Source organism: Garra rufa, chromosome 15 (genome assembly GCF_049309525.1).
Source record: "Garra rufa chromosome 15, GarRuf1.0, whole genome shotgun sequence".
In the NCBI taxonomy this organism is placed as follows: domain Eukaryota; kingdom Metazoa; phylum Chordata; class Actinopteri; order Cypriniformes; family Cyprinidae; genus Garra; species Garra rufa.
Genome location: NC_133375.1, coordinates 10,364,625 through 10,391,908, shown reverse-complemented (window position 1 = coordinate 10,391,908; position 27,284 = coordinate 10,364,625). Strand labels below are relative to the sequence as shown.

At 34.8% G+C, this 27,284-nt stretch overlaps 1 protein-coding gene across 1 annotated transcript; it reads left to right on the top strand.

Moving 5' to 3' along the window:
- Positions 1-2,152: 2,152 nt before the first annotated feature.
- LOC141286848 (protein bicaudal D homolog 2) lies at positions 2,153-26,331 on the top strand. Its single transcript, XM_073818960.1, has 10 exons — positions 2,153-2,293; positions 4,220-4,513; positions 8,602-8,814; positions 10,471-10,623; positions 13,157-13,609; positions 15,249-16,109; positions 17,720-17,899; positions 19,211-19,362; positions 21,161-21,494; positions 25,114-26,331. Exons 2-10 carry the CDS (start codon positions 4,280-4,282, stop codon positions 25,117-25,119), a joined length of 2,586 nt encoding a protein of 861 aa, XP_073675061.1. The 5' UTR covers positions 2,153-2,293; positions 4,220-4,279; the 3' UTR covers positions 25,120-26,331.
- Positions 26,332-27,284: the final 953 nt, after the last annotated feature.

Genomic DNA, 27,284 nt, shown 5'->3' with positions numbered 1-27,284 from the left:
ACTTTGATTTCATATTTTTATGATTTTTTAAATTTTTATTTCCATACAGTAATGTAAATAGCTTTTGTCTTGATTTTGAGCGCAATAGAAAATTAAGCGGAGATGGCGTGACCGCACTTTTACGAAGCGCAGATGGTGACCGCAGTGAAAAACACATGAAGTATAGTTGGAGAGAAGCACCAACCAACCATGGCAATTTTCATCTTATTTGGGCTAGCAGCTGGCCCTGTGAAACTGCAAAACATACAGTAATACAGTAACATTAGACAGCCCTGGCAGATGCCCACTGGTTACATTATTTGACCTCAGAGTTAAAACTTGTATTGCAGCTGCCATACAGCAATTGGCACTACTAATATAACATCTATATTTATATAAAATTAAATTAAGTGAACTTACAGTCAGCTGTTGGATGCCACGCACTGCACTTTTAGCTAATATTATGTTGCCATCACAATTGGTTCTTAACACTTGCTGGCGCTATTCAGCTGGACAGCTGCTTATGTTGGCCAGGCAGTGTTTGCACTTACCCTTCTCAACCACTAGATGTCACATTAGTGTCCTGGAAAGTAGATACATAGAGCATCAACTGATAGCATAGATTATTTTACATTCATAATATTCACTAAAACATATTTTATGAGTTAAAGTAGAACACTGAACAACAAAAGTGTTGATTCAACACGGAATCAACTTTGCTGTATATGTTATTTGTAAAATATAAGATAACCAGTGTCTTTTTGGTTGTTGAATGAACAGTGTTTGAATAAATATTGTTCCTGCCCATGAACATGCCATTTTACACTACATCCATTAGATTTTTTCATATTCCAGAGCAATATGTAACCACACACTACTAAATAGATTTAACAGAGCTGTTTTAAGCAGTAATACGACATCTCAGAATTAAATTGTTTGATGAAAGTTAGTTGGAAGACAAACTTCTTTCATGACCTCTCCAAATACCCGATCATATACAAAATTTGGGGAAACTACACTGCCAGTCAAAAGTATTTGAACAGTAAGGTTTTTCATGTTTTTTAAAAGAACTCTCTTCTTCTCACCAAGCCTGCATTTATTTGACCCAAATTACAGGAATATTGTGAAACATTTTTGCTATTTAAAATAACTGCTTCCTATTTGAATGTATTTTAAAATCTAATTTATTCTTGTGATTTTAAAGCTAAATTTTCAGCATCATTACTCCAGTCTTCTTCAGAAATCATTCTAATTTGCTGATTTGCTTTTCAAGAGACATTTTATTATTATTATTATTATTATTATCAGTATTTAATAAGCTGTGCACATTTTTTCAGGATTCCTTGATGAATAGAAAGATCCAAAGATAAGCATTTACTGGAAAAAAAACTTACAACACTATACACTATACCATTATACCATTCAAAAGCCTAGAGTCAGTATATATATATATATATATATATATATATATATATATATATATATATATATATTAATTTCTATTTAATATATATATATATATATATATATATATATATATATTAAATAGAAATTAATACATTTATTAAGCAAAGATCCTTTAAATTGATCAAAAGTGATGATAAAGACATTATAATGTTACAAAACTGAACTTTCTATTCATCAAAGATAGGATCACGTGTCTGGAGTAATGATACTAAAAATTCAGCTTTGATCCCAGGAATAAATTACATTTTAAAATATATTCAAATAGAAAACTTTATTATAAGTAAGTTATTTTAAATAGTAAAAATATTTCACAATTTTACTGTTTTGCTGTACCTTTGATCAAATAAATGCAGGCTTGGTGAGCATAAGAGACTGGTAGTGTACATGTGAAATTCCCAAATACATTTTCGGTATTTTATTTTTATTTATTTTTTTTTATTTTTTTTGGTGGTTGGTAGTTTAGGTACAGTTCAGATACAATCTTTGATACTATGTTGATTCCTTGTTACTTGATTTTATACACCCACTAAGAAAAAATACATAAACACAATCTTCAAATATTCGTTTAAACCTTTCACCTTTGTATTGTACGTGACATTTTAATATTATTTATATCCAGAGACCACATCCGCTGTAACATGTTCAATGAAGCTGTGCGAGCTTGCGCTTTTGAGGCGGAAGTGGACGCGCGTCATTGGCTGTTCTGCTGCTCTTCGGTCAGAGCTGTGCTCGTGCATCCATTCAAACGGCTGACTTCAAGAGCGCGCGCAAGGAAAGGGCTGATCTCCTTCGAGCACAAATTCATGTCTCATCCGTCTGTTCATGATTCTGTCAACAAAATATAAAGGTAAGAAACGAGTAAAATCGACCTTTTATCTTTAGCCACCGCTGAGTGACAGTTTCGCCACAGCTAAACCGAACTAACCCTGTAGCAAATGAAGAAACAAGGCGGATGTATTGAGCTTACACAGATACTTCAGCAGATGAACCGTTGCTCATTGTTAGTCAATAGTTGCTACTTTTACTATTACTAGAAATGATGTCTTATAACGTGTTGCTAAAACCGGGAAAATCGTATTATTTAATATGTTAGTTAACGTTAGCACTGTGGCTACAGCAAACTGTTGACAAACTAACGTTAGCCCATAGGGTTTTGTCACTTTCAAAGTCACCTTGTTAAAAGCCTGAAGGTGTAGACATCAAACGTATTATTAACAACAATGCGCTATCACAGCCTGATCAACTCGATTCGTGTATTGGAATGAAATGTAATCACATACAGTGAAGTGTAATCAAATACTTCCTGCACTGACAATGTCAATAAACCATCACATACAGACGTTTTTATTACAAAACCGGAACCTAAATCCAAAAAATGCCACTAATATGTGACTCTGTGTGGCAGAAGTAACGTTAAAGGAAGAACTGTCAACGTGTCTGTTATTTTGAAACGCTCAGTTTATACAGACATATTGGATGCTGTTAAAGGGACAGTTCCCCCAAAAAAGAAAATTCCGCCACCATTAAAGTGAATGGTGTGACAGACTGTCATTCTGTGCTGTTCAGTAAAAAGAAAGTCATATGGTTTTTGGAATAGCATGAGGTTGAGAAACAGTGACGTATCTTCAATTTTGGGTGATCTGGGTGTTGTAAAAACTATCATGTCATTAGATGACATATTGCCTACCACAGTGAAAGTGCAAAAGTCTTTTAAGCTGCTGGAGTAAATCGCATTGGACTGTGTCCTGCTGGTTTGATGTGAGACCGTCTCATTGAATGCCAGATTAGCAGCTCTGATAATCTCATAACAATGTTACGTCTGAGGTCTTTGAGCTGTGCTGTAGGTTTTGAAGAAGCTTATCGGTTCGTCACGTTAGGACACAGTAGGCTTATACACTACTCATTCAAAACCATGGATGTTCAAGTGATAACCAAGTATTAGTTGCTGTCATTAAAGGGATGGTTCAGCCAAAAATGAGAATTCTGTCATTAATTATTCACCCTTATGTCATTGCAAACCCATAAGCCCTTTGCTCATCATTGGAGCACAATTTAAGATATTTTAATCTGACCCTGCATAGACAGCAATGCAACTGACACGTTTAAGGCCCAGAAAGGTAGTTAGGGCATTGTTAAAATATTCATGTGATATCAGTGGTCCAAATGTAATTTTATGCTACAATAATATTTTTTGTGCACAAATAAAACAAAAATAATGACTTCATCCAATCTTTTTTTTTCTTTTGTCAGTCTTCACCTTGTGTTCATGAGAGTAACACAACACTTACTTGTGGTGCTGCTGACGCATGGATGCTAATATAGTTATTGTTACAGTTATCTTTATCATTATCGATTTTGGTCTAAACAGGCCTTAAAGAGCAGGCCATATGCATTTTGATATGTCATAATATTGTGTTAGAGTCCCCTACGACTGGTTTAAATGCGTCTAAGGTCAGAAAACATTGTAATTTTTTTCAAAATATACATTTAATATTAGAATCATTTTGTAATGATTTCGAAACGATTTGTTTAAAGCAGTTCTGAGCTTAAGGTCTGTAAAGCCTACTCCGCTCTGATTGGTCAACTGGCCAAGTCTATTGTGATTTATTACATAAAAAAATAAATGTAAATATCTAAATATCTTTATCAAACACTTGGTTAAGAACTTTGCAGGCTGTTTACATTGAAGGATAGCTATGTTACTAACTGCAAAAAATATATATTTAAAAAAAAAAACAATATGACCTGCTCTTTACCATTTATTTTCTCACAGACATGACGAGACAAAAGTGAAGTATCTGTTCTTGGCCTGGAGTGTGAGGTTGGGCAGAGGATGCTGGAGGAGGGTGATCGAGAGTTGGAGGGGATGGGAGGAGGAGGAGACGGGGGCCTTCAAGCTGAGGTGGAGAGGCTGACAGCAGAACTCCAGGAAGCCAATGAGGAGAAGTTACAGGCTGCCCGGTACGGCCTGGCCGTTCTGGAGGAGAGTGCTGCGGTGAAGATCAAACACAGCCAGCTGGAGGAAGAGCATGAAGCCCTTAAGATGGAAATGCAACAGCTCAGAGAGGTCAGTCAATAGAAAGAAAGAAGGAAAAGAGGGGTAGAAGCTTAAATAAAGATATCGAGAAGTTGCTGGTTTATTGTACTAGAATTTGTAGTCTATTTGCTTTTGCAAATGGTTTAATTCATTATGGCTTAGATAAAAGTATTTGTTTTCTAAATGTCTTTGGAATTTCCATCTTTCTTGCTCACGGCAGCCAGTAATTCGCCACACAAAACATATTGTGGTCAACCCAAATCATGTTTATAATTGAAACAATTGAACATGTTTCAAATATAATCTACTTTGAGTACTTTTGTTTATTTTTAAGGATGAGGGCATCACAATATGTTCATGTTGGCTTCAGAAAACATATGAATTTGTTTATTTTGGACACACAACCTTTCTCATCAGTGTTATAATAATATGTGACCCTGGACCACAAAACCAGTCTTAACTAGTATGGGTATATTTTGGCAATATGGGTCAAAATTAAAAAAAAAAAATCTTTTATGCCAAAAATCATTAGGAATATTAAGTAAAGATCATGTTTCTTGAAGAAATTTAGTAAATTGTTTACTGTAAATATATCAAAACTTATTTTGTGATTAGTAATGTGCATTGCTAAGAACTGCATTTGGACAAATTTAAAGGTGATTTTCCAAATATTTAGATTTTCTTGCACCCCCAGATTCGAGATATTCAATTAGTTGTATCTCAGCCAAATATTCTCCTATCCTAACAAACCATACATCAATAGAAAGCCTATTTATTCAGATATATATGTATAAATACCACAAAATTGAACCGTATAACTGGTTTTATTTGTTTTGTCCAGGGTCACATATGGGTTTCTCAGCTTTTTTTCCCATAGAGATTTTGTCTGTATAACAATCAAGCATTGAGAAAACATGTGTCTTTAGCTCTTACACAATCAGCTTGGGGATATTTTTCTTTGCCCTTCTTCTAGTGAATAATCTGAAGCTTTGTCTTCCTTGTGTGATTCATATCCTTGTGGTCTCACACATGGATAGTTTGCATACTTAAATGTTTTGTCTGGACTGTAGTATACTTACTTTCAGTGACCTATTTTCCCTGTTTGTCAGTGTCATGTAGAATTTGTCATTTGGTTTTAGGTTGAACACTCAATTTGGGGATGGTGGTACTGCCTAATGGCTTAGTTTTCCAAGAGCTTTTCCCTGCAGATCTCATGTAACAACATACTAAATCAAAACTTGATGTTTAAGTGAAATGTTAATTGCATAACATAAACACTTCTGTGGGACCCAGGGGACCAACCAAAATTAGTTGGATATTTATACCGCTCTGCTTGACAGTTGCAAGCACATGATGGCAAAAAAAATGGTTTCATTTTGACGATTCATTAAGCCAACTAAAAGCTTGATTTAGTATGTATGTATATATTTGATCATATCTAATAGTTTGGCTAAAATAATAATTAATAATCATAAATTATTATCTAGATAGATATTCTGAGCCCTTAAATATTAGCTGAGAGCAATGCAACGACTTCTCCATAAAATAACATTAACAACAAAAACATTTAGCATTTTGAAAATGTTTTGGTTAGTGTTTGAAAATGCATTAATAATAATGTATTTTTTTTTTTTTTGAGATTAAGTGTTTTGTTTGGACATTACCGTTTTAGGACTGCACTTTTCGGACAGATCCGTGGCCAAAGTAGAAAACAAATAGGCTGTAAGCCTGGTATGCATGAGCCTTTTTGGCAGTTTTTGTTATCTGATTTATTACATAATCCTGTGCCCCAAAATCCATGCTTTTAGGCTTTTACAATACTTTTCCAACACTTTTTGAGGGAATTATATGTGCACAAATTATTGGTTTGCCAACTTTAGCTAACATGTCACTCATTTTTCTAATGTGAAGTTCACACACGAGGCACATTGTATAGCCAGCCCTCTGGTATGAAGATTAGGCTCGTGTGTTTCTCTCTCTGTGTGTCTGATTAGTAGAGCATGAAATTGGCAAAGTAGGTGAGTGTGGTGGAGTGAGATGACTGGAGTGCACAGATCGGGGTCTAGTGTGCTAGAAAAAGAAATTGTAAGAGTTGAAACATTTAAACAGTGCATTGACATTTTCATGTTAAGTCCTCCCGGATTTTACTAATGAATATTTCTGTTGATAAAATAAATCCTTTCACTGAAATAGTTCACCCAAATGTAAAAAATTACTGCTTCCCTGTGTTTTTCCAAACCAATATTATTTTCTCACTATCCTTATACATAAAAAAAGATGTGAGGCACAATGTGTTATAGGCAGAATGTCTGAGCAGCTCTATTCCATATAGTGGCTACAAAAATAGTGCTGAAGCTTGAAGTCATTGGTTCTTGTGTGTTGTTAGTTTTAATAGTGAACTAAAACTATATATAAAAAAAAGGTTTTAACTAATATAAAATATAATATTGAAAAACATGACAAAAACACAAATTACTAAAACTTAAACTGAAAAAATTAAATTTATACAATACATCAAATATGAAAAGAGGCTTTAATATTGGCTTTTAATGATACTAGGGCCCAATGAATTATTTTTGATTTTTTTTTTTCGTTGTATTTAATTTTTTTATTTTTTTTTTATTGGTTAAATAACAAAAAAATCCAAAAACATGTCTAATTAATTAATTCATAAAACTTACACAACAGCAATTTATATAAAAAAATATATATATTTTTTTTTTAACGCCCTACAAAATACATCAAATTCAGTTTTTCTTTCACCAAATTCTGTGTTTGCCATTAATTTTCTGTTTTCTGTTTTAATGGGTTTTATTCAAGTCGTAATAACCAAAATCATGTCTAATTAATTGATTTTTATGAAGAATTAATTTGTTTTCTATAAAAACTGTTGTGTATTTACATTTCTCTAGTGAGTGTTCCTTTTAATAAGGAAGATTGTTTGTGTTTATATATGTTGAGGCAACAGAAGCTGAAAGCACATCAAACGTCAAATGCGCTTCAGTATGTGTGTAGTAAAAGAAACTGCATGTCTGCGCCATTCATTTACATAGAGACACTCAGAACATGTAGGGTTCATATTTAAATAGAATTTTTGCGGCTTGATATTCACAGAAACTAGGCCATATCACATTTTATTTAATTGTACTGACCTACAGTAAGTTCCATTTTTATGAATTAATTCCTCAATTCTGTCCATGTTTTCCGCAATGGTGGAATTCATATGGCTATAAGATACTAATGTAAAACTGATTTGTAAATATTTGTGTTCTTGTTTCTCACACAGTCAGACTTCATAACCATACCACTTTTGTGCATTATTTTGGCATTATACATCACCTGCTTTTGTTGTATAGAATAGAAGTGCTGAGATATTTTAACATCTCCTTTTGTGTTTCATGCAAGAAAGTCATTTTAAGGGACATGAGAAAAAGCAAATCTTCACTAGTCTTTTAAACCGCATGTCCTGCTTTTACATTTACTGAACAGAGGTATAAATGTCTCTGCGCATCTCTCACAGGCTCTCTCATGCACACTTCACTTCCCCCTCTTCAGTCTGCCTTTCATCATTAATTATAGAGTAGCACAAGCATGTTTTTCCCACATGTTCTTACACGACTCAAATTATAATGTGGCTACGTTAATGATAACCTGGCTAGTGTTGATTCATCTTGTAACCGTTCAGTTCAGTGTGAGACAATCTGGTGTACATTTGTCCAAGCACTGCAGCAGCCTTAGCATGAGCTAAGCCCATTGTAATTACACCCTCTGGTTGCCAAAGAAGCTGGAATGTAATGTAGTGTCACGGGTAACGAATAGAGTTTCGCTTTGCCAGCTCTCAATACAGTTGTCGTTGTTTATTGGCTATGCAAGTACTTACTCCAAATAATTAAAGACTGACAACTTCACTTTCAACCGCTCTGGTGTTTTCATTTAAAGAATTTCAGAAATTCACACAAAGTAGTGCAGGGGCTGTAAATTGTCAGGTTTGGGTGTTCATTTAGTCAACTTAATTGTTTTGTTTCTTTTTTTTTTTTTGGGGGAATTGGCAAAACCTCTACTAGTGTCTTGGCTGTGGCAGAAACAAATGTTTGATTCATGTTTGTGTATGTTTCCAGGCTCTAGCAGACTCTGTGAGCTGCCATAAGCGTGCAGCCGCAGATGGAGAAAATCGAGAAGAGAGGCTCCTGCAGGAGTCAGCCACTAAAGAGGCAGCCATGGAGATTCGTATGGACGAGCTGCAGGCGGAGCTTAAACAGGCCCGTGTCATGCTGGCCAATATCTCGGCTGAAAACGAGAGACTGGCCGGCCTCTCCACACAGCTGAAGAAGGTACATACACCAACATCAATTAGAAGGCTAGTGTTTACATAAAATGTGTGTTCCCAACCACAAGTCTGTTTTTTTTGTTATATGAGCTGTACAATGAGATTCGGTTTCGAAAAGAAACTATTATGTGTAACAACATCAGAAGAATGAAATGCTCTGAGCTGAAATGCTGCTGAATAGCATGCGCTCATCTGGCTTGTTTGCTGATCAAAGTAAAAGTGGAAATAAGACTCCTTGTTTTCATGAGGCCTGATCATGTGACAAAACCGGGTTGAGTTTCAATGTCAGCTTGAAGAGAAAAAAGGCCATAGCGAACTACTTACTGAACTATTGTACCGGACAAAATGAATAGTTTTTATAAAAATAAGGTTCTTTTAATAATAAAATCTTTTTTGACCTTTCGTGAGAGGTTAGATGTTTCCTATTTTAAATGAGCTTGCAATCTTGCAGAACTATAGTGCATTAAAATGTGGCATGCCAGGTTTGATGTCAGTGGGTGCTTTTTATTGTTTCTTTGTATGAGATTCTTTTTTTATTCCGAAGTAAGGAATGAGGAATGAGATGTGTACATGTAAATCATGACACAATAAAATTAATTTTGTGTGAACCATCCTATTAGAGAATTTTCATTAAATAGAACAAAGAGGCTACATTCACACTGCAGGCAAATGTGGCCCAAATCAGAATTTTTTTTTTTTTTTTGCTCACATGTGACTCAGATCTTTTTTTTCTCATGACAGTATGAACAGCACAAACTGCATAGAATCTGATATTTTCAACTCTGATTTGTGCCACTTTCATATGTGGTACTAAATCTGATTCAGGTCTTGCAGTGCGACTGCAGTGTGAACAGTCATATCGAAATTCATGCAACTTTTACATCACTCTAGATCAACATTTATCCTGATTCTGTGTTCATAGGAGTAATATTAAAGATTTGACATACATAAAGTTATCAAGAAAGTTGCAAAAGGTATACTGTACTAAAGGTAGAAGTACGTTTGATGTGTTCGAAGTACTACAGTGACAAATCTATATACAAGTAAAATGAGGTCTCATACCATGAAAGTTTCAAAACTCTGCTCTCTTGTTTCACATCCTTGTCTTTATTTTCCATTTTGCCTGTGCATAATTTCGCTGGCTTCTGTGTCAGATCACACTATAAATAAACGCATAACCGCTTGCTTTATGTCCTCTGTATTTACTTCCACATGACAGTGCGCTGTGCAAGTGCTGCCAAGTCCACAGTTTTCCTGCGTAAACTAGCTACTTTTTAACTGTTGCCGCAGGTTTTTTTTTCAACTCTGTGGGTCGAAACGATCCCACTAGTGCAATATTTTAACTAGTTTTGAGAAGCAATTGGGCAGATTTTGTAGTGAAAACCTGGCAACCCTGTTCATATTGTTCTTTTGCACATTACGGGTCAGTTCAGAACCATGATCCGTTCACACTGGAAATCTGATTTTGGCCACATTTAAAAACAAAAATGTGAACAGCTATACAATAAAATCAGATCAGGGCAAAATAGGCTTGTGAACGTAGCAAGAGAGTGAACTTTATGAAGCTACCACTATGTGATTTTTGCAGATCTAATGATTTCTCATTAGCTTATTCTGAGTTTTATGGACCTTGCCCTGTCTGAATATCTCTGCTCTCTAGGAGTGTGAGTGTTTGGAGGTGGAGAAGACCCGAATGAGAGAGGAAAGGAAGGAGTACAAGACTCGAGAGGTGCAGCAGCTTCAGGATAATAGTGAGCTTGAGGAGGAGAACATCTCCTTGCAGAAACAAGTCTCGGTGCTTAAGGAGAACCAGGTGTGTAAGAATGCAAATTTCATGTTTAATTTGTTGTTTTCTAATTTCATTGAATATCCAACTCTTTCCATAAATGTGTCATAGTATCCATCTAATGCAATTCATCATGTAACATTAAGCCATTTTTTTTATAAAGACATAAGTCTTTGCTTTGCCTGAGATGTCTTGTGACTTTGAATGTGTTTTTTGCAGCTGCTGTCACAGCAGTACAAACACTTCTGTTGTAATGCTTCAATCTCAGCTGATTTTTAACAAAGCCTTCCTTCTGAGGGGCTACACACGAGAGGTTTTATTCACATCCCGCATGAATATTCAGTCACTCAGAGGCTGGAACGCCTTCCTTGTTGGACTGAAAACCGGTCTGCTCAGGGTGAATCCAGACAGTAAATGTACAAATAAGCTAAGCTGAATTGTCCTTAAAGGGATAGTTCATCCAAAAATAAAAATTCTGTCATTAATTACTCACCCTCATGTCATTCCAAACCCGTAAAATCTTTGTTTGTCTTTGGAACACAAATTAAGATATTTTTGATAAAATCTGAGAGCTTTTTGCAAATAAATTTTATTTGGCCTCAGGCCATCCAAGATGTAGATTTTTTTTTTTTTTTTTTTTAAATCGCAAAAGATTTGGAGAAATTTAGCATAATTTCACTTGCTCACCAGCGGATCCTCTGTACCGAATGGGTGCTGTCAGAATGAAAGTCAAAACCACTTTAAAAAAAAAGGAAGGAACAAACTCGCCTACATCTTAGATGGCCTGAGGCTATGAACTGTTCCTTTAAATTGGTCGGGAAATATTGAGATATTTTTTTTCTGCCACAATGCACTGCATTGAACTATTATTCAGTTCTGTTGATTAAACACTTTAATATTAATGTAAATATGGCTGTCACTTACAGGTGTGAACTTGGTTGTATAGAGTGTAATAGTCCTGCAATGGCTGTGACACGAAGTGGATACAGATCTGGCTTTGTTTACTGTAATTTGTCATCTGTGTTCATAAAAATGGGGAATATTATAGGTCTTGTTTGTGTATTACTGTGGTCATTAGTTATATGATGCCAGATCAGTAATAGCAGGCTAATCCAGCATAACAAGTTAGTACTGTGCTGGTATGTTTTGGGGGCAGGGAGCTACAAATAATGTTGACAAGTGGAAAGTTGAAGCGTATGATTTTTATTTTATTTTTTTTTTTGCCCTAGTCAAAATTTAGTTTTGTTTGTTATTGTTAAGTAAAACTATTAAAATAGTGTTTAGCAACTTAAATAAAGCTAAAAATAAAATATAAATATACGAAGAAAAAAATATATTAGTTAATTACCACGGCAAATGTTCACATTTAAGTTAAAGTGTTAAAATTACTAGAATAAAACTAAAATATAAATAAAGCTATATATAAATATATATTAAAGAATAAAAATGACAAAGGTACAACAAAAATTAATCAATGTAAATAAATAACCATTCCATTCTGTTCCAAATTCCATTTTTTCCATTTAAATTTTTCTGGATTCCATTTTTCTTTACTCCCTTTTTATTGGCTAAAGTAAATATTATTAATTTTGAAGCATTTAATTAAAATCTTGAAACTTATACAATTTCACATCAGTTTAATCAGAAGTATAACAAAAATGACATGTTTAGGGCCCTATGATTCCCCCCCCCCCCACCATATGTTTGTTAGCATGTCTTTATTTGAATTGCGTAAAAAATGCATAAAAACAACTTCATTTATTAAAATGAATTTTTTAAATAGCCTTTTTTCTGGTTATCAAATGAAAGCATAAAACGATAAATTAATTTGTCTTTTAATCACTGAAAATTAAACAAAAAACGAACGGAAGAAAGGTTGTGTGATTATTCCTTAAACAATCACAAAAAAAATATGAAATAAATACTGCAATATATAAAACTATTAAGACTGATTTACATGTTCAAACGGTTTAGTTAAAAAGTTTATTTTTTTATTTTTTTTTTTTATCCAAGCTAAATATTCAAGTCTCTTTGAAATCTTTATCTAGTTTTTCAACAAGTAATATTATTATGTGTGACCCTGGTCCAGAAAACCAGTCAAAAGGGTCAATTTTTTTGAAATTGAGATTTACACAAATTGAATAACAATAAGCTGAATAAATAAGTTTTCCATTGATGTTTGTTAGGATAGGATTTAATATTTTGCAGAGATACAACTATTTGAAAATCTGCAATCTGAGAGTGCAAAAAAATCTAAATATTGAGAAAGTCTGTCCAAATTAAGTTCTTAGTGATGCATATTACTAATCAAATTAAGTTTTGTTATATTTACAGTAGGAAATTTACAAAATATCTTCATGGAACATGATCTTATCCTAATGATTGCCTTTTTGGCATTAAATTAAATTCGATAATTGTAACCCATACAATGTATTTTTGGCTACTGCCACAAATATACTGTGCTACTTATGATTGGTTTTGTGGTATAGGATCACATAGGTGTATTACTACTTCAACTAGACCGACTAATGCATATTCAATTTTACATTTGTGTCCACAGGTGGAGTTTGAGTCAGTGAAGTTGGAGTTGACCCATAAAGATGAGGAGCTGGAGCTGATGAGGGCTCAGCTAGAAGAGGCCGAGCGTTTGAGGGAGATTGCAGAGCGTCAGCTGGACGAGGCACTTGAGGCCCTGAAAGAGGAGAGGGAGCAGAAAAACAGCCTGAGACGAGAGCTCGCCGCTCTTACCCTCAACCCTTTTGACTCCATTGGCCACTTAGAGCTACAGCTGGACGACAGCCGGGATGGGGAAAAAGACAAGGAGGCAGGAGAGGAGGAGGAAGAGGAGATGGACAGTGGGTATAATAACTCCAAAGGGATGGAGAGAAACAGGTGCTCCACACCCAGAAACAGCGACGTGTTCTTCAGACCTCAGGCTCCTGGGCTGGTGGCCGACCTGCTGAGTGAGTTGCACCTGTCAGACAGCCAGAAACTCAAGCAGCAACTGCTGCAGGTGAGGGAACTTCCTCTTTTTTTCACATCAAAGCTTCACGACTGGAGACTTACTGAGAATTATTTGTGTGTGTATTTGTGTTCTCCTTCCTGGTTTTGTTTTGCATACACTGATATACAAATATAACTTTGCAAATTGGGTATCCAGTGCATGTTTTTCTTTTTGGACACTAGATCTTGTCAATAGTTGCATTGCAAATTCTACACTCAAACAACTCAGCCAACATGTAGCAATGTAGCAAAAGCAGTGGTTTAAAATATATTTGGTACAGCTAAGGAGTGTTTTTAGGCACGAGACAGAGCATGGACATTAAAAACCCCGTAAAATTACAGTAAATCATGGCATCACTGGGCTTATTGCTTTTATAGAAGATTTACTACATACACCTGGTAAGGTTTAATGAAAAAAAAAAAAAAAATTCTAAAGTTAAACTTTCTAGTGTAATAAATGTATAACAAAGTTCACATAAATTTACATACAACAGGATGACATTGGTTTAATTATTCTTGGGAATGTTATATATAAATCAGGGACATAAATCAAGTGAAGTCTGAGTAGCCAGGTTCATATTGGCTGATGTCCATCTCTTCAGATCGAATCTCAAACCAAAGATTTAAGATTCAAACCCTGTGATGTAAATGTCTATAAAATGGTCTTGTAGGGTGTTTCATTTTCAGCTCAGCAGTTTTGTGCATTAAACCATCATCTGACATCATCTGACATCTGATACTACTTCCTGTTTCATACCACTTCCTGCTCAGGATGTACTGTACCATTTAGTCAGTTACTAAGAAATGTTTTTTTTCACCCACCCACCTAGTCAAGTTTTCTTTTTTATAAATGTAAAATTGATTTTCATGTATTTTTATATATATATTATTATTATTATTATTATTATTATTTATTTTTTTTTAAGTTGTTTTTGGCCTTTCTGCCTTTTGCATCAATAGGAAAGTTAGTTGAGAGAGCGAATGGCAGTGGCAAAGGAACGTGGGTTTGTCTTGAAGTGCTGTGATTTTCAAAATTTATGACACTCTTACTAAAACCTAAGGCAAACTGAATGAAATATAAGGTCATATGAAAGTTTTTTTTTTTTCAAATTCAGTTTTTCCCATTTACATTTTTCTCTAGATTTTCTAAGATTTGTCATTTCTTTAATTTCTAGATTGTTTTAATGGTTAAATTAAAAAAATATTAATCATAAAGCATGTCTAATTAATCAAAATCATGAAACTTATACAATTTAACAGCAATTTGTAAAAAAAAAAAAAAAAATTAATTGTTTTTTTTTTTCTCAAATTTGTATTTTTACCAAATTGTGTTTTCAATTAATTTTCTGGATTCCTTTTTAATAGTTTTAATATATAAATTGTATTAATATTAATTTATAATAATTAAATTTTAATTATATATATATATATATATATATATATATATATATATAAAGGTTCTGTTTGTATATGATATGATGATTATTTTCCTCGAAGAAACAGTAAAATGCTTACAAAGTGACAAGAGATTATGTGCTCAAATTTTGAGGCGGCAGAGGCTGAAAACAGTAAGAATATTGTAGGGCTCTAAATAAATCAAGTCACAATAATTTTGTTAAAAGCCATATTGTTTGTGTACCCATATTTAGGTGGAGAGAGAGAAAGCCACACTAAACAGCACTGTGCATGACCTCCAGCAGCAGTTAGCCCTGTCTAAAGATGCTCTCAGTGAGCAACAGGTGAAGATGGAACAGCTGACCCAATGTTTGGAGACCCTTCAGAGTACAGCCTTGAAAAGGCCTTCTGAACGAGAGAATGGAATGAGCCCGTCTCCCAGATCTCTTCAAAACCAAGAAGATGAAAATGGCATACCCTACTACGAAGTGGATGCAACAAGTGCAGAGGTATTAGAGAGCCGCATGCAAGCGGCAAATGAGGAGCTTGTGCACCTGCGCGATGAGCTGAAAGTGGTTGGCGAACGCTCCAAAGCTCTGGAGCAGCGTTACAAGCAGGAGAAAGAACACTGGAGGGGTGAGGCACAGGAACTTGCTGATAAAATTCGACAGTGTATCACTGCGAGCCGACAGGACCAAGAGCGAATAGGACAGTTGGAACGAGAGATTGGCGCCACACGGCAGGTGGCCACCGACTCTGAAGGCCACCTCAGTGCTGCGCAGGAGGAACTTCTGGCCTTCTCTGAGGAGCTGGCCAATCTTTACCATCATGTGTGTGTTTGTAACAACCTCACGCCCAGTCGTGTTACGCTGGATTACTATCGCGAAGGAGCACAAGCTGGGAGAACGCACAACCATTCGCAGCAGCACCACTTTCGTGGATCCCTCCGCAGGCACAGGAGGTCGGGTGAAGTGTTGGACCTGAGCAGTGGAGGGAGTGTAGACGGGTCATCTAGCTGCGGGAGTTGTCCAGGGTCTCCTACGCTAGACTTCAGGGACCCAACCAATGTGCGCAATCTGGTAGCTGTCATACGGTGCCAGATTAAACATTTACAGGTATGTCTGAGCCACAGCTGAGAACACTTTTGACACTTCTCATTCACTGTTTATTCATTTTTGTTTCACACCTTAATTGCAACAGCCTTAGGTTTAGTTTTAATTGCTCCCTTATCTTGAATTGGGGGTAGGGGTGTGCAATATATATTGTCTATGATAATATCTTAAAGATTTGATATTATTGAGTATATTGCAGAAAGAATCGAAAATACATTTAGAATTCCCCTTAATTCAAGATATGGAGGCAAAATATGTCCCCATATGACTTTTTATAGGTCTTGTATATTTATATAATCTGAAATGGATAACAAAATAACATAAATTATCAGCAAGGTTGTAAATGTCAGTCCAATAAACAATAAATTACTAATAATTGAGTTACATTTTAGATAATAGTTCCTGTTTTTGCTTTATTTTGTCAAAGAAAATGGTTCAAATAAGACAACAGCAGAACTGTTGATTCTAGAAAATCTAGAATCTTAGGGTGCAAAAAAAAATCAAAATACTGAGAAAATCGCCTTTATAGTTGTCCAAATTAAGTTCTTAATGCATATTACTAATCAAATTACATTTTGATATATTTATAGTAGGAATTTTACAAAAAATCTTCATGGAACATGATCTTTACTTAATTTCCTAATGATTTTTGGCATAAAAGAAAAATCATTAATTTTGACCCATACAATGTATGTTTGGCTATTGCTACAAATATACCCCAGCGACTGGTTTTGTGGTCCAGGGTCACATATAAGAAAGTGTACGCGCAACAATTTTCTTTTTAAAGTATCCTGAAATGCTCTTTAAAAAAAGACAGCTGAATATAATTCTAGCTCCCCATGAGAACATTTCATTTAAGCCTTTAAGCAGCTTTTTTTGATGAGGTAAAGCATGAAATATGAACCGATTAGACCAGGCTGCCTTAGGATGCCTGCCTGTATCTGTCTTAACAACAAAATTCAGATAATAGCTGCACTTTTGCTTTCAGTCAACTCAAGAAAAAAATATACTGTTGTAATGTCAGTATCACTGTAAGGTTTTGCTTTGCTTTTGTTTTAATACTATGCTCATGATTATATTTGTAGATGTGCCCCTGGACCACAAAACCAGTCATAAGAGTCAATTTCTGAACAAATAAGATTTCCATTGTTGTATGGTTTGTTAGGATAGGACAAAATTTGTTTGAGATGCAACTATTTGAAAATCTGGAATCTAAGGGTGCAAAAAAAAAATTTAAATATTAGGAAAATCACCTTTAAATTGTCCAAATGAACTTCTTAGCAATGCATATTACTAATCAAAAATTAAGTTTTGATACATTTATGGTTGGAAATTTACAAAACATCTTCTTGGAACATGATTTTTACTTAATATCCTAATGACTTTTGGCATATTTTTTTTTTTTTTTTTCAATAATTTTGACCTATACAATTTATCGTTGGCTATTTCTACAAATATACCTGTGCTACTTAAGACTGGTTTTGTGGTCCTGGGTCACATATATGTAATGCATTTTATATTTTGTAATTCACTTTGTCTAGCACTTTAGTCACGTCACTATGTTTAAATATGTTATATAAATACATTTTTACTTATTGTTGAAATTTTTCCAGGTGGCGGTGGACTTGTGCAGGCAGCGCAACCTGTTGTCCTCTTCAGCAGCAGGAGGGAGCACTGAATCAGACCGTGATACAGAGGCACTGATTGAGGAAGTGTTAAAACTTAAGTCACTCCTGAGCACCAAGAGAGAGCAGATAGCCACTCTCAGAACTGTCCTGAAGGCCAATAAACAGGTACAGATGTTAGATTATGATATTGACAAGATATTGAATGCATAGTTTTTTCCAAAAATGAAAATTCTGTCATTATTTACTCATCCTCATGTTTTAAACATTCGCTCATCTTTAGAACACAAAGATATTTTTGATCAAATCTGAGAGCGTTCTGATCCTGCATAGACTGCAACGCAACTAACACATACAAGGCCCAGAAAGGTAGTAAGGACATCGTTAAAATAGTCCATGAGACAATAGTGATTTAACTGTAATTTTATGAAGCAATGAGAATACATTTCGTGCATGGAGAAAACAAAGGAACAACTTTATTCAACAATTTCTTCTCTTCTGTGTCAGTCTCTGCCGACATTCAAAAGAGTACCACCACGTGTGTGGTGCTGCGTACACAGGAGCTGGTGTTCTGACATTGAACATCCATCTCTCTTAGTTCAACATTTGTATATTCTGGCTCAAATAAGGAAGGCTAGGCAAAAAATTGCAAGTCATCTTCTGTGTTAAAATCTTCAGACAAAGACTGTTTTATGTACAGTGTGCGATGTCTTCTGCTTCTAAACAATGCGTAGTGTATCTGTCCGTCAGAATGCCAGCTCTTTACTAACATTTTTAGATTTAAGCCCTACTTTTTTATTCCTTTCAACATAGTAGCCAGTTGTGATGGTCAGCTGCTTCATTTCCATGCAATTAAAGCAGTAGACACTAAATGAAAATATTTTAACAGAAAAAGTAACATCCCTGAAAAGGATGTCAGGAGGTTTCAGAGCAGATATAAAAGTAACTAACACTTCTGTTTAATCTTCAAGTGGCAATCATTAATGACCATTGCTAATAAACTTGAAAATGTGACCCTGGACCACAAAACTAGTCAGAAGTAGCATGGGTATATATGTAGCAATAGCCAATAGCTAAGAACTTCATTTGGACAACTTTTAAAGGCAATTTTCTCAATATTTAGATTTTTTTGCACCCTCAGATTCTAGATTTTCAAACAGCTTAATCTTAGCCAAACATGATCCTTTTCTAATAAACCATACATCAATGGAAAGCTTATTTATTCAGCTTTCAGAGTTTATTCGACTAGTTTTATGGTCCAAGGACACAAATGGACAAATATTCTGTAGGTTGGCTAGGGCAGTATATCAATTTATCACTGTGTTTATTGCAAATTGATTGAATAGTTGTTAAATGTAGTCTTTTACTGCAGTTTTGAGAATGCTCTTAACTCAATCACATTGTTTCCCTTTATGGTAATCAGATCATATGACTACTTTACTTTTCTTTTTTTTTCTTTTTTTTTTTTTCTTCCCTCAGACAGCCGAGTTGGCTTTAACCAACCTGAAGACAAAGTACGAAACTGAGAAGAGTATGGTGACCGAGACGATGATGAAACTGAGAAATGAACTGAAGGCCCTGAAGGAGGATGCAGCCACCTTCTCCTCCCTTCGCGTCATGTTTGCAAGCAGGTATGATGGGATCACGTGTGCGCCAAGTGCTTTGTGTGCTCACGGGCAATGGGAGTTTCTCAGGTCATTGTTTGTACAGCACATAGCTCATATCTAATGAGTGATTATAGGGCTTTTAGTGTTACACTGGTTGTTTGTAAACTGGTTTGATTTATGGACAGAGTGCAGAGAAGTTCATGAGAGAAGATGATTCTCCCAGTTCCAGCTTTCTCTTGTCAGTTGAGGAAAAACTGATCAGTTTTGGTTGTAATCTTTTAACTTTTAAAGTAATCGAATTTATTTGCTGATGGGTTGTCTTAGGCTGCCTGACAATACCTAAATCGTTAGCTGACACGATGTAAGGATTTATAGAGACATTTAGTCATAGTAAAACCCACACGCTGGTGAAAGATATGCAGGGAGTTTTTGTTTACATTTGTAGAAAGACATATGAGAGGCCTTTGGATAGAGAGCCACAGAGATTAGACAGTCATGACCCTGTTTTAAGAGCAAGCTAATAAGATTATAATCTCAAAGCCTGGTCTCCCTCGAGCTCCTCTCACATGCTGTTTAACGTGCACGCTCTCTGATCCCGTGTGCAGCTGAGAGCAGCTCACTCAGAGCTGAAGTCATAGATCAAGTGTCAAGGGAACAGAGAGCAGTGGAAGCGAGGATAACGTTTTCAGTCACGTGACTGTAAAAAAGAAAACTTTAGAACCCCTCTAGAAATAAATGCAGGTTTTTAAGATCGCAGTCAATCACATAACTTGTTGAAACACTTATTTAATGATTTTAGGAAATATATAAATAATAAGTTTTGATGTGCATATTACTTATTTTTAAATAAAGTGGAAGTATCGGTGAAAAGGTTAGTGTCTGTAACAATTGTTTTTTAAAAGTGCACAAAATGCATGTTGTTGTTGTTTTTTTTTTTTTATTTAGTGCTGACCTGAATAAGATATTTCACATAAGATGTTTACATATAGTCCACAAGAAAAAATAGTTGAATTTATAACAATGGTTTACATAAACTTGTTTCTCAATACTGTGTTGTAACCTGAATGAACACAGCTGTGTTTTTTTTTTGTTTAGTGATAGTTGTTTATGAGTCCCTTGCCTGCTCTTCTTCAGAAAAATTCCTTCAGGTCCCACAAATTATTTGTTTTTTCAGTGCTTTTGATAAGAAGATCCAGTGTTTCTCCAGTGATTGTTTGAACCTTCTTTAATAGTTGCATATGAGTCCCTCAGTTGTCCTCAGTGTAAAAAGATGGATCTCAAAATCATACAGTCATTGTTGGGAAGGGTTTAAATGCACAAAGAGCTGAAAAACCAAAGAATTTTTGGGACCTGAAGGATTTTTTTTTCTGAAGAACAGCAGACAGTGTTAACTGTTCCATTTTCTATGATCTCCCTTATTTGGTTTTAAAAAAAGTACATTTTGCAGGTTCTGTAAGGTGTATGTAAACGTTTGTCCTCAACTGTATTTGATCAGTAATATTGTGAGAGATCATTGCAATTTAAAATAACTGCTTTCTATTTGATGTATTGTCTTTGTCACATGGCCTTTCAAAAATCATTCAAATATGCTGATTTGCTTCTCCAAAACAAAACACCAAAGGGTTTTAGTTTGTTGTGTGCGTGCAGTGCTCTGACAGCATGAGGACAGCACTCTTCTACACATTCTTGCATCAGTTTCTAATAAAAACTAAAATGTTTTCTTAAGGGACGTTTATGCAAAAAGTAATCCCTTTTATTCTTTCGTTATTTCATTTTAAATGTATCTCCGTTCCTGTTTCCTGTATCCTTATCGTTTTTACAGATGTGACCAGTACGTAACTCAGTTAGATGAGATGCAGAGACAGCTCGCCGCCGCAGAGGATGAGAAAAAGACGCTCAACTCTCTCCTCCGCATGGCCATTCAGCAGAAGCTGGCACTGACCCAGCGGCTAGAGGACCTGGAGGTCCCTCTGTCCCCTCTCAGTAACGGTAGCAGCCCGCGCCACTCCCGGACCAAGCATCTGACCAAATCAGGCCGAGCTCCGAGGAGCCCCATGAGAAACAGTCCACGCTCCAGTCCGGTGCTAGTGCCTGCTGGCCCACAGAACATGAGCAGCCACATGAGGGCAATCTCACGCAGCCTTCACTGCAGCCCCGTAAGATCGCCCTCCTCTTCTTCCTCATGCTCGTCTTTTTCTGCCTCGAATGAACCAGAGTCATCTACGTCCACACAGAGTTTAGCTTCTATCGGTCTTGTGCGCGACACTACTTTCGTACGTAGCTACGGGTCAGGTTCGTCTCGCTCATTAGATGACTCTACTGGAGGGTTGGGACCCTTCGCTATCCAGTCACGACAACCTAAAGTTAACGAATCACAGGCAAGTAGTCTGAAAGTCTCAGCACCGCTGCGCAGTAACACATTTATTAAAACGCGTCGTGCATCTGCACCTGTGAGCAAAATTGTTTCACGTTCAGTCGAAGCTCTTGATACACGATTAGGCAAAACTGATGCATCACAGAAAAGACGTAAAGTTAAAATGGAGGAGAATGATTTAAAACCTTCCAAGAAGTCCAACGCCGAGCATGCTTTTCTCAAAAAGCAGTCTAACATTTCTAAATCCCGTTCTGCTGAGGCAAATACTTTTAGTCGTTTTGCTTATTCAAATGCTGCGTCTAAAACACAATCTAAATTTCCTCAGGCAACATCGAGTGTAGCATCTAGTGATCAATCCACTCCACACAGTGCATCAGATAAGCCCCAGAAATTCACTGGTAGGACAAAAGCATCTTCTGGGTTAGCGAGCCATTCAAACTCGTGTCAGGATTTCGTTCAGGAGACGATCTCTAATCCTAGTCGTGAGGTTAAACAAGATCAACTCAGAAAACAACAAAGAAGTGTTGATTCAGCAAAAAGGTCAACACACACTTACACACGCCAGACGAAGTTCAGAGCCACGTAACTGCTCAGTTGTTGAACATCAAATAAGTAATACTTTACAATCAGGTTAACATGAAGTAAAAAGGAACAATACCTCTACAGCATTTATTAATCTTAGTTGATATTATTTTCAGCATTTACTAAAGCATTATTAAAATCACAAGTACATTAGTTAATGCACTATGCACTAACATGAACAAACTATGAATGACTGTTTTTATTAACTAACATTAACAAAGATGAATAAATACTGTAATAAATGTATTGTTCATTCGTGTTAGTTAATACATCAACTAATGTTAACAAATGCCACCTTATTGTATAGTGTTACCCACAAACTTTTACAACCAACTCTGATAAAGCGATTAAAAAAATGTTTTTTAATGTTTCTGCTCACTGGTCAAAGCATTTAATTACAAAGCGCTCATTAACACTATAAAAACACACAAAAAAATCTTGTTTAATCTGTCACATTCTCTGCATCACTTTTTATTTATTCATTTATTTATTTATTTTTGTTTGTTTGAAACCATGTTGCTATTTGCTGGTTTTGACATACGCAGTTTGGGGTTGGTAAGATTTTTTTTAAAAATGTTTTTGAAAGAGGTTTCACCAAGCTATTTGATCAAAAATACCATAAAAACAGTAACGCTGAAATATTTTTACAATTTCAGATATGTTTTATTTTTAGCTATTTTAAAATGTGAATTATAAAAATGTGGTGCAATGCTGTTTTTTTTCAGCATCGTTACTCCCACCTTAAGTGTCATATGATCCTACATAAATACAAACTCTCTTTTGATTTGATTGGTTGATAGATATGATTTAATTTTTTTGATAGTTGGTTAATTATTTAAATTTTTATAGTTTTATTTTTTTTATTTTAACTGATAACACTAAAGTTTTGCTTAAACAGATAAATAAAATCAGTCATTTTAAGTGCTGCATCACAACATTTTGATGTGACGTAGGAAAATATTTTTTAATATCTGTATTTTTTTGGTAAAAAAATTAGTGTTATGAAATTAAAAATTGTGTTTTTAAAGATTTACTTTAAATGAGCGTTAGATGATGGCTGAGGTAAGAATTGTGAAAATGGACAAATTAAATATGCAATATCAGCCAATATGGATCAATCAAAAGATATTTAATACCGCTGATAAACAATATGGTACTCTTTTACATTATGATACAAAAAAAAAATTGGAGGAAATTTACTTAATTTAAGTTTATGATGCAGTATCAGTCTTTTTGTACACTACCAGTCAAAAGTTTTTGGACTGAAAGATTAATGTTTTTAAAGAATTATCTTCTGCTCACTGAAAGCCTGCATTTTTTTTTTTTTTTTTTTTTTTTTTTTGTCCAAATACAGCAAAAGCTGTAATATTTTGAAATATTTTTACGATTTAAAATAACTGCTTTCTATTATATTAATATATATCAAATTTTCAGCATCATTACTCCAGTCTTCAGTGTCACATGATCCTTTAGAAATCGTTCTAATATCAACAGCTGATTTGCTGTTCAAGAAAATTGTTTATTAATATCATACAGTTGAGTACATTTTTTTTTCAGGATTCTTTGATGAATAGAAAGATCAGCATTTATCTAAAAATAAAAGCTTTTGTAACATTATACACTATAGCATTCAAAAGCTTGGAGTCAGTATAATTTATTTTATGTTTATTTTGGGCAAAGAAATTATAGAAATTAATACTTTTGTTTAGCAAGGATGCTTTAAATTCATCAAAAGTGATGATAAAGACATTTATAATGTTACAAAAGATTTCTATTTCAGATAAATGCTGTTCTTCTGAACTTTCTATTCATCAAAGAAACCTAAAAAAATCTATTCGGCTGTTTTCAACAATAGTAATAATAATAAAAAATAATAATGTTTTTTAAGCAGCAAATCAGAATATTAGAATGATTTCTGAAGGATTATATGACTGGAGTAATGATGCTAAAAATTTGGCTTTGAAATCACAGGAATAAATTACTTTTTAATCTATTCAAATAGAAACAGTTATTTTAAATAGTGAAAATGTAGTAGTTTAAATAGTGAAAATAGTGAGACTTCTTAAAAAAAAAACATGAAAAACTTTTGACTAATAGTGTAATTATTTTATGTGTAATTGAGCGTGTATTGAACCCATGACTGGTTTTGGGAAGGTTACTTTATATAATAGATCACAGATTACAAGTAGTTCAACTATTTCAATTACTTTAAAATTATGTAACTGATGACATTTAACATACTTACAGTAGAACTCAACACTGATGTCAGACTTTCAGAAACTTCATCACTTGAATTAAGATTATAATAATTTCATTTTAAAGCACAGCCACCACAAAATCAGAATTTGGCACAAAAAATAAAATAGTTACCAAATAAATAAAATGTCCTATTCTGTGTTTTAAACTCCTAAAACATTGGTGTCTCACATTTAGTAAGAAATCAATCGTGTGTGTGTGTGTGTGTGTGTGTGTGTGTGTGTGTGTGTGTGTGTGTGTGTGTGTGTGTGTGTGTGTGTGTGTGTGTGTGTGTGTGTGAAATATTCAGATGTAACCCCATTTGTTATCGTATTAAAAGTAATTTAATTATACCTATTTTCTCAGTAACTGTAACAGATTACAGTTGCATTCATTTTGTAATTAAATTACGTAATTCCACTTTCCACCATACTAATCCGTGATTGTTTTCTTCATAATTTAAATCAGTCTGTTGTCATTGTTTCCAGTCTTATTCTCTCCCGTCTCTAATTTCAGCTCAGCATTTGGTATTCATATGGATGAACACTTTTGATTTACTGTTGTTTCTAACTCTGTCTTTGCAGAGATGAAAACCTCCTTGTGTCTTCCTCTGTGCTCCAGTACACATGGACCATGTTCATGCCCAGTTCATGAACATCCTAACCCTGCAGACCCGTCCCGACATCCTCCTCTACCTCCTCATCAGACCTCACCTCATTGGATCTCTCGTCATGTCTCTCGTGCCTCTCCTTCAACCCTCTTTCTCTTGTCTGTTTTTCCATGTGGTTGTCTTCCGTTTGTCTGGATCAAGTCGTTCAGCTTCGAGACACTGAAAGCTGAACAAAGTCATGTCATATCATCAGACTTTCTTTACTCATGAACACCAAACCAAAAATTCTTAGAGATCAGTATTTTTTAGTCTAACAGGCTATGACTGACCTTTTCCTATACTAGCCATAGATAAACACATTGTTTTGGTTTTATCCTATAAAAACTGATGTTTTAACTATCATGGAGGACATCCTCTGGTATGACTGAGCAGTCTGCAGAGTTTGCTATTGGTTATTGACATAACTTGCCATGGCCTTAAAGACCGCTACAGTGAAGTAAAATAAATAAATAAACATATAACCAGTAAACAGAACAATCAACTATGCATAGGTTCAAAGACTTTTGCTGCTATTTAGCTCATGCAAAAAATCTAATTTCCAAACTGCCAGTTTATTCAGCCTACAACACAGTTAACCAACAGCACTGTTAAACAAATGTGATTTATTTTGAATTAGCACAGTGATAAACTGTTGTAATGGTTGTGTTCGTGTCAAAGGGAACACAGTGACTGGGAAAAATTAATATAGTGCCTTAATACTTATGTTTTGAGTGTAGATTTGTAGATAATTGGTTTAATATTGAATATTGAATTGATGGTAAGGGTTTAGGTTGTTTTAAAACTAATTATGGAGATTCGTTTATGCATGTATATACAGATAATGTTACATTCCCTGCAATAGGTTTGTTTTGTTTTAAAAGAAAACAATATTTCACTGTTCTTGTCAGAACCGTGTGTGTATTTGTAAGATGTCGTGTCGACCTGCCTGTCAACACTTTCATCTCGTTTTCAGTCTTTCATGATATTTCCATATTGAAAAAAAAAATGCTTCCTATTTTTATTGTTAATTTTTTTTAACCAGATTTTCTTTTATATTGTATCATTCAGCCCTACAGAATGGTAATTTCCATGCAATATCAGATCTTGTTTGTGAATATGTAGTGAAAAAAATAAAGTTTTCAATGTTCGTGTATTTGTTGTCTTGTGTTTACCTTGTTGAGGATGATTTGACAACATCATAGTGAAGCTATTTTGTTTGCATTTCAATTTTTAAATTGTAGCGGTTTTCTTCACTATTCAACCCCAAAGTAAGCCTATGGGCACGACTTCCCGTTCATTATCTGCTATAGGGAAATAACAAGAAAAATAACTACGTGCAGTAAACAGTAAAACTGTTTGCACTACAAACCAGTGTGTTCATAATTGACATAATACATTAAAATAACATGCTAAGACACCAATTTGCAATATAAAGCTGCAAAACTAGCTGTTGTATTTTGTCTATATATGAAACAGTTATTGTTTAACGTTTCAACGAATTTGCTGGAAAGCTACCAAACTGCATCTGAGGCTGTATCTCTGCAAAGCTTTGACATAGTGACACCAAACTTTGTATGTGCCAATGTCTCCTCACACTGACCATGCCACATCAGTTTGGTAGCAGAACCACAGATTGGTCAAAAGAGTAATGAACCACTCATTAACGATTTTCAAAAATGCTTATAACTTTTCAGTACATTAGCTACTGTAATCAAACTGGTCTCAAAATATTCATCGGGTCATGTCGAGAATATAGATAGTCGGCTCCTCCTAGAACGTTGGTCTGATTATCATCAGATTTGACTCGGATCATCTTCAGATCATGCTGGCAAAACGTTAGGGATTTTGTGTCAATATACATAACGGTTATCGTTTAATGCTTTAACAATTTTGCTGGAAAGATGCCAGACTGCATCTGAGGCTGTTATCTCTGCAAAGCTTTGACATAGTGACACCAAATTTTGTATGTGCCATTGTCTGCTCACACTGACCACATCACATCAGAGAGGTAGTAGCGCCACAGATTGGTCATAAGTGATGAACTACTCATTAACCATTAAGTTTTCAAATATGCTTATAACTTTTCAGTACATTAGCTACTGAGAT